At 46.7% G+C, this 12,263-nt stretch overlaps 1 protein-coding gene across 3 annotated transcripts; it reads right to left on the bottom strand.

Moving 5' to 3' along the window:
* Positions 1-85: 85 nt before the first annotated feature.
* Positions 86-12,191, bottom strand: EIF2A (eukaryotic translation initiation factor 2A). Of its 3 annotated transcripts, none has more exons than XM_027716080.2 (14): positions 12,149-12,191; positions 11,221-11,290; positions 10,839-10,913; positions 10,061-10,179; positions 8,782-8,881; positions 8,326-8,408; positions 7,068-7,141; positions 6,791-6,935; positions 5,790-5,906; positions 3,937-4,508; positions 2,557-2,673; positions 1,568-1,696; positions 628-693; positions 86-542 (listed from the first exon to the last, which is right to left on the bottom strand). In XM_027716080.2, the coding sequence occupies exons 1-14, from the start codon at positions 12,174-12,176 to the stop codon at positions 477-479; spliced, it is 1,761 nt and encodes a 586-aa protein (XP_027571881.1). In that variant the 5' UTR covers positions 12,177-12,191; the 3' UTR covers positions 86-476. The 3 variants fall into 3 exon arrangements, with proteins under 3 accessions (XP_027571881.1, XP_027571891.1, XP_027571908.1); XM_027716090.2 differs by lacking the exon at positions 12,149-12,191 and adding an exon at positions 11,585-12,119; XM_027716107.2 differs by lacking the exon at positions 12,149-12,191 and adding an exon at positions 11,900-12,119.
* Positions 12,192-12,263: the final 72 nt, after the last annotated feature.

The following is a 12,263-nucleotide window of genomic DNA, read 5'->3' as shown; positions in this document are numbered from 1 at the left end:
GGGGAGGCCGGGAGGGCCCTGAGGGAGCGGCGGCCGCCGAGCCCGCGGCGGTTAAAGGGGCCCTGCAACGGAACAAACACGCTTCTTTACTATTAAATGCTTTTTATTTTTATCTACATTCCGTTATTGCATAAAGATCGCATCTCTTTTTAAATATAATAAAGCTATCAAATGTTTTCATCGGCTTCCCTCCCCCCACCCGAACAAGGAAAACCAGTCTATTTTAGGCAATATGCTCCAGAAAAGGAGCATATTTCTGGTTGGAACAGCAGCAGAACTGGCTGATGGATATTCATTACTTTAGGGTTTCACAAGTGCACAAATCTTTAGGAAAACTTTTTTAAAGGCAAATGTGCATTGCTGTGGACTTTCGCACCCTTAGTCGTTTGCTGAAACGTTTTACTGTGTTCAAGTTAATAATAAACTACATTTTGCATGAACTTCGTGTTAGCGCCACACTGGAGCTCCAGCAAGTTTTAAACACCCAGTTCTAGATCTTCCAGTTCTTTAAGGAGAGCAGCTTCTTTCTGAATCTTCTCTACCTAGAACAAAAAAAAGCATAAGATGCCACAGATGTAGCTTATTATAAAATTAACCTTGAATAAACTGCACAGATCTTAACCATACCTGATTCTTCTCAAGCTGTTTGCCGGCAGCTGCCTGTTCTTTCAGCTGCTCAATTGCCTTTAGCTTCTGTAAAAAAAAAAATACAAAAAGCCACTCTAACACAAAATATTGGTGAACCAAGAATAAAAAAAAAAAAGTCTTGGAAATTGTTCCAGTTGCAATTGCCTGAGGCATCTGGAGGCAGGTCTCTGTGGAAGGCACATTCCCTTTAGGAATCTCCAGATACTCAATCCAGAACTTCCCACCTACAACAAACATTTCTTTCAAGAACAAAACCTAGAGAACAGCAGCACTTCCTCCTCTCTGAAACGAACACCGTTCACTGTCTCGCTGAAGGGCTGGATCCAAACTCAGAAATTACTCCATCACTATCTCTCTTCTTCACACATTTTCCTCAGAAAGCCTGGAATGTTAATCCAGAGACAATAAAAAGCAGAAGGTCGCCAAGAGAAATGTGAGAAGTTCTCTAGCCTGAACTAAACAATTTCTGTTCTGAAATGATTTAATCCAAGAATTCTCAGGACTGGCAGTAAAATTCACACTTGCACCACAAGGCCAACCACAAGGGCATGGTTCCCTTGTTGGACCCAGGACCCAACAACCATGGAGCCCACACAGCTCCTGTCTGAGCACCAACACCTTTCAGTGCAACCTGCCCCTCAGCTGGGGACTGGCTGCACCTCCACAGCATTCCTAACTGGAGCCTGGAACACTCCTCCCTGCAGCTGGCAGTGGTTCTGCACTGCCACCTCTGATGGGCCCTTCAGGAGCTCTGCCATGCGATGGCCTCCACTGCTGCACGCGCTGGGAAAGCAGAGGAAGTTGGCCACAAACTCAGGACAGTACCATGGATGTAAATGCATCCTCCTGAGCCTAGCTCACCTTACCCCCATGCTGGTCTTGGAGACGTCGTTGTCTGCTAGAAAAAAAAAAGTCTCACCTTTTTCAAATTCTTTATCTTCTTGTCCACTTCAGGATCTCCCGTGGTGGTGGCAGGCACAGCGTTCCGTGGGGCGTTCTGTGGCGCTGGGGCCTGGGCAGGGCCCTGGTTCGCATCAGCTTTGGCCTCCTGTAGACAGAAATGCATGATCCAGAAAATACATTGGATTGCAAAGAGATTGAAAAATGTCTTTAATCACTTTAAGGCATCCATTTAGTATTTCTTCTTTCACTAGTTTGCTGGTGTATTCCAAAATGCATGCATGATTTGCTCTGATATATTGCATTACCTCTGTATCTCTTTCCAGGGACAAAGGCTTATCTAGAACAACTCACATGCTGTTTCTTGTTGAATTTCTACTTCCTCAAGACACCAACCATATATACAGCACATGTCAGTAAGGGTGACATGATAAACACACACACAAATGTTTTATAAAGCAGACTGGGTCATTGTCTCTGAAGCAAAAGAAAGGGCTCAAAACCAGTGCAAGAAATTTTAAAAATCTTATTTAAAGAAATTATTGCTTCAGAGTTTGTAGAAATTGGAAGGCTAATACCAAAAGCTGACGTTTTCCTACCTAGTCAAAGAATAGCAAGTCAAGGGGTGACAAACAGCCTGTCTCTGGTCTGCCTTGAAAACACACCTCAGCCCTGTCCTGCTGGGGACACATCCCAGTACCCGGCCCATTCTGACCTCCCACCCAACACCAAAACACGCTCTGCAGAAGCTGAAGGGCAAGAATTACTTCATCTCCACACTGATTTCAGCTAACATTCACAGCAACTCCCCAAAGCTGTTACTCTAAGCCATGCTTTTATGCCTGCTTTAGTCTGGCTGAACTCTGCTGTCCTCCCCACACCGCAGCACAGGCGAGGTGTGTGGAGGGCTCTCCGTGCACAGGTCACTGCTCTGAGACCGACCGGTGCCCTTTGGGAAAACTAATTAACTAACTAACATTATCCTTGAAAGAACGACTTCTGCAGTACCTGTTTAGCAGCTTTCTTTGCTTCATGTTTCCTCTGATTTTTGAGAGCTGTTTTAGACAGTGGCTTATCACCACCTCCCAAAGGGGGTTTCATGTTCTGGGGTGGCTCGTCCTCGTGCTGCAGGATACACAAAATGAAGTTAAAAGCCTGTATTCCAAGTTGGCACAGAAAACCCAAAACCTACCTAAGACAACATCATATGCAAAGATGAACCAGAAAGGAAGAAGGAAAAACAAAGAAAGGAAGGGAGGAATAAAAGTATGCATTCCTTGGAGTAGCCAAAGACTGTGACAGGGGTTTCAAACTCATCCACTCAAGTTTAGAAGGGACTACCCTGTGCATCCTAAAAATTTCATAGATTTCTGATAAAATAACAAAATCATGATGTTTTCTATTTTGAGGGGAAATAAAATCCAAGAGGAATAACCCAGCACAAAGTGACTGGAGCTTGGCATTTTGCTGTTGTTGACAGCTGTTTGACTCAAAACTCCTGGAGACCAGAGAGGAAGGCTGAGTGCTGGGAAGGGAGATGGAGGGTTTTTGGGGGACCATGGGGGATGAGAAGGGAGGGTTGTTCAGTGTAATTTTTAAGATAACAGTTAACTGTGGTGCTGTATTGTTTTAATGCATACAACAAGATTTTTTTGCCCATAAGTAAACAGAATTATTTTTTTAATGTGTCTTCTCCCTACTCCCTCTGCTCGTGGATAGTTTGTGAGCATAGCTCACAGGCTGAGTCTCCTTCAAAAGCACCAGGCTCAAAATCAAAGCTCTCTAGGACTCAAACACCAAGGGTGCAGTTGTTAAATGGAACCAGCTGCTACTCAGCCTACTTTGAAAACCTGCAGAAAAGAAACTAGTTAGACAAGTAGGTCACTGTACTGTAAGGTGTTTAAGCTGCAGCTGACTTTCTAATGATCCAATTTCTTTCTAGCAAATAAACTTACCTTAGGAAAAAAAACAAAAAACAGTGGCTTTTGGGAGGCCAGTCAACTCCCAGGCTGGCTGGGCTCAGACTGGTAAGTCAGGTCACCCAAATCAGAGGCTTCTGTCCTAACCAGAGTGCCCAGTTTCACTGCAAACCACATGTGCAGTTTAGTATTCTAGTGCACACTGCAGAGAGCATTATTAAAGTCTGCAAATGCTTTGTGACAGGACAGTATTTCAGCCAAAGAAACAGGAGTTTTCTAGCACACCTAGCAAAGCGTGAGGAAAGTGCCAAAGAGGGTTCTCCAAATCCCTCCAAACCCCCTCAGTGCTGCTGTCAGCCCAGCTACTCTCCTCATGTTCCTCCTCCAAAACACACACATACATGAGGCCGAGCTCCAAACAAAGCCATGAGACACGACAATTCAGTTCCCCCAGGACAGTGCTACTCACGAGCTTGGAGCTGGTGACGGGCTTGTTCCTCAGGGCAGGAGGTCTGTACGCCTGCGCAGGCTTCGGCTCCGCGCCGGGCACCTCGCTGGGGACCGCCTGGTACCTCACCGCTCTCTCCGGGAACACCCCGTCCGGGAAGGGCTGCCAGGACACTTGCCACATCTCCTCGTTGGATGGCACCTCGTAGGTGTGCAGCACGGAGCCCGTGTAGTGCCACACCTTGTAGCCGTTGCCGACCCGGAGCCGGGGAGCACACGTAGCTGTCACAATGTGCTCCCCGTCGGGACACCACGCAAAGTATGTGGAATCCGAGGCCACGGGTTTGGAAATGAGTTTGTAGTTTTTAACATCCCACACTTCCATCTGCCCCCTGAGGTTCCCAAACCCTGCCAGCACCAGGATGTGTCCGTGGGGGCTGTAGTAGGCAGCGTTGCGAGGCCCAGTGCCAAAATCAAACACGGGGTCACATTTCAGATTAAAAATTGTGGCTTTGGCAGGCATGAAACCATACACAGCACAGAACTCAAGAGAATTAGGGCTCCAGGCGACATCATAAATTGGACCATTTTTTGCTAAAGGAAAAGGAAAAACAGACACCTGTTGGGAGGTTGCATTTTTTCAGTGCAAGCCAAAATAAAATCCATAGCAATTCTTCATGCTTTGCAAAAACAGTGTGATGCAATTATTGACAGTGAAAATTAATTCTGCTAACAACAGAGGGAGAAACAGCCTTTTATCTTCTCATAACTTTAGTTACGGTTTGCAACAACAACTGCAGCCATTCCAAATTACCTCTGTAGGGTCAGCACCAGCACTTTTACAGTAAGCATAGCTTGTCATGTAAAAAAAATCCTTTATTTTTTTTCCTCGTTACTCAAGTATGACCTCAGGACCTTCTTAAACTGTCCCACTGGAAACCTGCGAAAACAGGAGTTTTATACCAGCTGGATAATAGTTCCTCTTTCTTTAATCTAAGAAATATTGTGTAGCTCAGCTTTGCAGTGGTAAGTAATAGTAACCTAAGTTATCTTTGGACAGTGCCCATGCACAGTATTTTATAAACCAGATTTTAATGTGAGTGAGCACACAGAAATGGTTTTACACATAATGATCAAAACTTGGTACTGTTAGAAGATATTCTATGGGTTGGAACATTAGGAGATACTGAAGAATGATGAATTAGTGATGAAAATTTGCATAAAATATCCAGGAATAAATACAAACCACAGGCCATTATAACTTCTCATAATCTGGATATCTTTACCCATAGTTCAGATAAATGCCAAGTACATTTCTGAATCCTTAATCCAGAGTTGACCCAAAATCTGCAACTGAGTCAAATGGTTCATTCCTGTTGTCACTCTGAAGTCTCATTATCTTTAGAAAGGAGGGTGTATAATCACACTGCCTGTGTGTCCCCCTTCAAAACCTTTTCAGTGACAGTAACCCGATGCAGCTCAGAGTTAGAAGTGTGACAGAAAATGACATCTGGTGACAGCAGCAGCTGTAGAGATGAGGGTAGCTCCATGTGGGCTCCACAGCTCAGGCAGAGCCTGCAGCAGCACCACATCTTAGTCAGGAACCAAATCCCTCTGCAAATGCCAGTGTGAAAAAAAGTTTCAAAATTGGACTTTCAAAAGCAACCAGAAGTCCAACTCCACAGGGAAGGAGGCACCACTCACTCCAAGTATATCAAAGGTAAGATAATATAGCACTTAAAAAACCCCCAACATCTTACTTCAGAGGTATAAAAAAAAAAAAGTGGTGAAGGATTTTTTGCTAAAAGCATTTCATTTTGTGTGAAGATCCTGCAGTGCACTCAGAAGCCCCGCCCCGCCCAGGCGGGTACTCACGCAGCTGCACGACGGCGCTCTCCCCGTTGGCCGCGATGTAGTGCAGGGTCTGCTCCCCGTAGTACGACGCCCCCGTTTTGTCCACCTCGGTGCTGGCCACCACCAGCACGGCCGTGGCTGGGAACAGACACAGTCAGTGCAGCACAGCTGCTGCAAACCACACCAGCCACTGCACAGACCACCCCTGCAAACACTGCACTGCACAAAGGGGAATCGCTCTGCCAGGAATTCCAGCTGGTTCCTTGTGTGACAGTGCTGGTATCATTCTCTTCTGCACTGAGTTTGTCCTAATGTTAACCCAAACGGACCAGATGGAAACTGTAAGCTCGATCTATTCATTCACTGTTGGATCACAAGCCAGTGAACGTACTTTGCAGCCATAAAAATAATATTTCTAAGATAGAAACCAAAGCTCCTGATCAGCCCTTGAGTAACACGTTCCACCAACAGCTGCTGTTTGCACATCTGTTATCCAAAGCCATGTGCTCATGCGTGGTTTCCACGTGTGTGTAACACCTTCCCTGTATTACAAACTACGCGGGTTGAAGTAAAGTGGTTTTTACAAAATTACTGTGAAACAGCTTGTTGCTAACAAACAGCAAAGCACAGAGCCCTGTCAGCTCATTCCAGTTGTGACACGTCTGCATATGTACAATTCTACAGATTAAGATTATACCAGAGCACAAACTGGTCTTATATTTACAATCTAAATACACTATCAACACAGAATGCAAATTTATATAGGAATTTGCTATTCAACTGCAAGATTTACCAGCATGTATAGAACACTCTCAGTTACGACATACAAAATCGTGACAGTCACAGGAAAGTGCTGAGCACTCCGGGGTGGGCAGAACTGCATCTTAACAGTGTACTGGCATTAATGGCTGTCCTCAGGGTTTATCTGCATATGCAAATTAAATGCAAACTCCCCACAGTAAACAAAGGAATACAATCCAAAACGGGCCGAATATAAAAGTTCCAACACACAGCTGTTGTACCTTTTTTGTTCCACAGCATTGTCACCCTGTCAGCCTTGAAGAAGCTCTTGTTGGCGAGCGCCGACTGCGGGCCCCCGAAGTTGGGGTACTGGTAGAGCCGCACGAAGGACGGGGCCCCTTTGCTGCCCGGGACATACACAGCAACCTGCAACAGCCACCAGAGTCACTGCAGCTCAAAGCACAGGCCACAGGTACTACCTCTGTCTTGTATTAACATCACAGTCATTTTTTTTTTTAAGAAAACCGAGAAAAAGATTGGAAATGGGATCAGAAGTACCTTGGTTGGCTGCGCTCCTGGGGACAACACAAAATCACTGACCTTCTGTAAATGCAGCTTATTTGCAATGGTGTCTGCCAAGAAAAAGGCCATAGATGTGTGATGTTAATGACAAACCACATTACCTGGATGACCTAACCACACCCTTCTATGGGGCTGTATCCTGCATAACACAGATCAGTAAGGGTAACCATAAAGGAGTTCTTTTACTAGCAAACAGCCATTACTTTCCCATTTCATCACAGTTTTATTTACAAAACCAACTTGAACCAAGCCTAGGTCTGAAGCCCAGTATTTAGTATTTGGAAGTTCAAACAGCACAGGAAGCCTGCAAATCCCAAGTGAACGCTTGTGCTTAAAGAAGATGTTCTTCACCTTATCTGTGCTGGCTTCAGCCACATCCAGGGAACAGGTACCATTACAGAGACAAGGGCTCTCCCCTCACACCTTCCCCACAGGAAGCACTCAGAGGCCTGTTGTTGGCTGAATTCTTTCCACAAACAGCTGCTGGGAACAGCAGCACCCCAGAGCCTCACTGCAGCCAGGAATGTGCACTGCCAGCAGACCTCCTGCTGAGACTGACATTCCCTGCTTCCCACAGCTTCATTAACATCAGCAGGGCTAATTCTGGGGAAACCCTATCTCTTACAGCTGTAATTCTTGTATCAGCTTTACATTTAAAACAAAGAACACAAAACCAAAACCACACACTGTTCTCCCCTCAGTTTTAATTCCTTTACGGCTTTGTTCTAATTAATTTTTAACCCCCTACTTTTTTCCTCCCTGTTCCCTTTCTGACTTCTACTGACTCCAAATATTCTACCACCAGTATTAAATCTCCTTGGTAAAAATTTTCAGGCTTCGCTACTTCATATTTGCCATTGATACGAATTTTTTAACAAGCCATTTTTTAACAGTTTATTGACAGAACACACACAACCCAAAGAAGTAATCACAGATCACATTCTCTACTGACAATTTCCTGGATCTCATTACATGAGAAAGAATATAGAATAAAGCCTCTTTAACTGAAAATCAGATGCATTTCATACACATATGCCAGTGAAAAGATAAATAAGTGAAAACACAGCTCAGTAAAGCATAATGATTCTGAATTCCAAATTCAAATAGAATGTAGGCAATATTTAAAATATAAAGCAAGCAAAGAAGAAACAAGGAAAAACTTGAAAAAGAAAACCACCCCCCAAAAGAAGCAGCATTTACAGAATGAATGAAATGTAGAGAAATACTCGCGTACTGAAGTTGTTGTTTTCAAAGAAGTGCACTTCATTGTTCACATTCCTGGCACAAATGCTTTCATCATCTGCCCAGCAAGGACACCTGCAATTCAAAGGAAAAGTCAGAAACACTAAATCATGCTCATCTTTAGCTCTCCAGGATTGTTTTTCCCCTCCCTTTCTAAAGCTCAGCAAGGTCTAATATGATATGTTTCATATTATGGACAAATAACATCTGCATAGCAAAAAATATGCAAGTGGACTTAGTTATTGCCTGCCCAGCTTTGTCTGTGGGGCAAAAGGAGGGTGAATTAACAATGAGCTGCACACCGACACTCACGAGCACAGACTGGCCTTTAGCCAGCAGCAGGCACTAGCTTGAAAGCCAACACTGCAAAAACAGCTCCATTTACCTGGATCAGACTTTGGAAACTGAATTTCTTTGCAAACAATTAGCATCTGGAAGGGTTATTTACCAGTTCTGCATCTTTTTCTGGATGAAGGACTTTAAGCATTTTCCGGTTCTCAGATCATGGAGCTGCAGGTTGGGCACCCCCGCTGTACCATCCTTCCCAGCTGCAAGAAAACACAGTGGTCTCTGGGGATTAAACCTGCTTCACCAGGACACCCCACCTAGGGATTAAACCTGCTTCACCAGGACACCCCACCTAGGGATTAAACCTGCTTCACCAGGACACCCCACCTAGGGATTAAACCTGCTTCACCAGGACACTCCACCTCAGGGCTCTGCAAACACCCACCCACACAGGAACTTCTAGCAAGCAGCATCCTGCCCCTGAGGGGCCAAACCCGTGGCTGCTGATTGCTGCACCTATTAACCTCAGTCTTTCCCTCTGCAGAAAGAACTCACATTCGAAGGTGTAGGGTTTCTACTCCCCGCTGCAGGGCTGGGGCCAACACCACCTGCACAGCTCTTTAATGCTTGTTTTTTAACCAAAATCAAAAACCATCCTTGTGGCAAACAATGGAGGCATGTTCTCCACTCTTACATTTTGCTCTCATGGGAGTGCCGTGATTTTATCAATCCCATGGAAATCACAGCTTTCTCTGCAAGACAGGCAAAATAGTTCTGCTGCTTTTAAACTCTCTGTACCCTCCTCCTTACCCCAGATACCACAGCCTGCCTATGGCTGTCAGTGATTCAGGACAGACCCTGAACAGCTCACAGTTTCTGCTGCTTTCTCTCATCCTACAGCCTGTCCCAGGCCACTTCCCAAGGCCCAGCTCTTGCCCAGCTCTTCCTGAGGCAGCATTTGCACTGTCTGCGTAAGACACACTGCTCAAACAGGACTGGGGCTCTCTGAGTCAGGAAGAACCCCTGCAGAGGCAGGGAAGGGAATAAAGCCCTGGACAGGGACAACACTTCAGGCACTGCACCCAGGGGAGGACACAACTCCTGCAGGAAGGCATCTGATGTGCCCTGTCTGCACAGGAACACAACCTGCCTGCACAGACATTGCCCACACACGGCACCACGACCAGCTCCCGGTGCTTGGAAACACGGGATTCACTCACAGTAACTGCAGCACGTGCCCTCTGATTCAGGGTTTGTAGGATGGCATTCCTCACTCCACCACCGTGTCCCTGATCACCCACAGACCCTTCATGCACTTTCTGTACTGCTCATTGAGCCAATAAATGTCCTACAGAGAGCAGGCAGGTCCTGGAGAGGCTGCCAGCCCACTTCAGACATGCACATATGCCAGGTGCCTGCCCAGCTGCCACAGTACTCACTTGCATAGGCCTGCCACGTGGCCAGAACATTATTCTTTGGTGAGAATTCAAGGCAAACTGCCTTTGGGAGATCAAAGGAACGCAGTAACTCAGCTCTGGTGACACTAACAACGTTTACTCTGGAACCAAAAGATGTTATTTCAATAAAACATGTTTACAATAGTTAATTAATTACTAAGAGAACTGTTCATGTATTTGACTCTCCTAAGTCTGTCCCAAATTTAGCCAATGTAACACAATTAGAAGAGCTTTCTTCCCTTCCTGCTTTTACTAAATTTTTGCAAGAGCACATTTTAAAACCAGATACCCAGGCATGACAGAAAAAGTGAGAGCACAGATCAAAACAGAACATGTATTTTTATCTGTAAGCTCTGAAGAAGAGAGTGAACTCTAAAATGCACCTGGTCTACAAAACAGGAATCTTGTGATGTTGGTACATAAGGTGCACAGAGTCTTTATCTCCTGTGGGCTTTACTAATTAATTCATCCCAGAAACCAGGTACTGGGAGCTGTGAACAAAAAAACAACCAAACGAATAAAGCACATGCAGGTTACACAGGAATGGGTGCATTATACACAGGAAAACAGCAAATATTTCATCTGAGAGTCAGGAAACAAAGCCACTACTGTGAAGAATGCAAAAATAAACTGCATTTAAAATGTGCCTGCAAATACTTGCACTAACAGCAACTGCCTTTACACAGAAAAGAGTCACAGGGCATAACTGATCCAATTTATTTCACACAAACTAAAGATTAAGAACATAAAATGCACCCACTTTTCTCCATTGCACCAGGCAAAGAGAGAGCCATCCTTGCTAAAAGCAACAGCTTTGCAATTTTTTCCAGAGTCCCTAAAGAAACAAGAAATGCGCATGAGTAGTCATTAGTGCCCAAGTGAAGATTTTTTAACAAAACCAAAAAGCAACACATTTCCTGCTGTGCCCTCGATGAGTCCTGCAGTCCCTGCTGCCCCTGTTCAGGGACTGCCACCTGGCAGTCACACCTCAGGCAAGCACAAAGCCTCCCAAACCATCCATTTTCTGAACCAGTAAGAAATAATTCACTTATATTTACGCATTTTCCAATTCCAGAATCTACCTTTACTTTTTACAAAACTGGTTTTTTTGCACGAAAGATCAGAGCCAGTGACAGCAGTACCTCTGGAACGCCGAGCTCTCTGTGAAACTGGGGGGCCCGTTCACCATGTACAGCCCTTCGGACCCTCTCACTGAAATGGAAACAAGGAACTCATTTCAAATTGTCCAAAGCAGAAGTTGTGCTAAGTTGTGAACCCTAAAACAGGCACAGACTGCTTGCTGTAAGGACATCCAGGACATGAGGTGTGCCTGAGCCCCCAGCCCAGCCACCGGGATGGGGACCCAGAGCCCTGGGCAGCTTATGCCCCCACCTCGCAGCAAAGCAGTTTTTCTCATGTCTGAATGCAATTTCCTGGGGTTCAGGCCCTGACAGACCCCAAAGGGACCTTTTAACACACCCTAAATACAAGCCACAAGCTGCATACCCTTGCCTGCAGCCTGTTCTCCAGCTCTGCCATCAGGGCACCCATTGAGATCCAGATTTACAATAGATTACAGACAGCACCGAGCAGCCCAAAATCCACCCGCAGCAGCTGCAGCCCCCCGACCCACGCGAAGGCAAATACGGTTTTTAAGGCTTAGAAACACAGGGAAGGAAAGTACATCTCCCTGATGTCAGGGACAGCTGAACAGGGAGATGCTCAGAAGAAAGAGCGCTCTTAAGAGCCCTCGCACCGACCGAGCCCCGCGAACGCCCCCCGGGAACCGCGCGAGAACCCCCCCGCGCCCGAAAAGCGAACCCCGGACACGCGGCCCCGGGAGCTCCCGCGGGGTGCCGGGCTGAGCAGCGGCACCCCCGGAGACGGCCCGGCGAGCCCTGCCCGGCCCCGGGAGCGACACCGCCAAGGGCGCCAGGGCCGAGCTCGGTCACGCCGAGGCAGCGCTCCCTGCGGAGGGGACGGGAGGTGGGTACCGGCGGACCCGGACCGCCCCAGCCCGACGCCGCGCCCGCCTCCCGGGGCGGCCCGGCCCGGCCCGGCCCGACGCACCCGCGAGCAGCGGCGTGGGCGGCGCCATCTTGGCGCGGGGGGGGCGGCAGTTCCGGTTCCGGGTCAGTGGCGCGCGGCGGCCGCAGGGCGCGCCACGTTGCGCAGGCGGGGCGGG

The sequence above is a fragment of the Pipra filicauda genome, unplaced genomic scaffold (genome assembly GCF_003945595.2).
Source record: "Pipra filicauda isolate LSUMZ 115617 unplaced genomic scaffold, ASM394559v2 scaffold78_size3787270_pilon, whole genome shotgun sequence".
In the NCBI taxonomy this organism is placed as follows: Eukaryota; Metazoa; Chordata; class Aves; order Passeriformes; family Pipridae; genus Pipra; species Pipra filicauda.
This window is presented reverse-complemented; position numbering and strand designations above follow the sequence as displayed.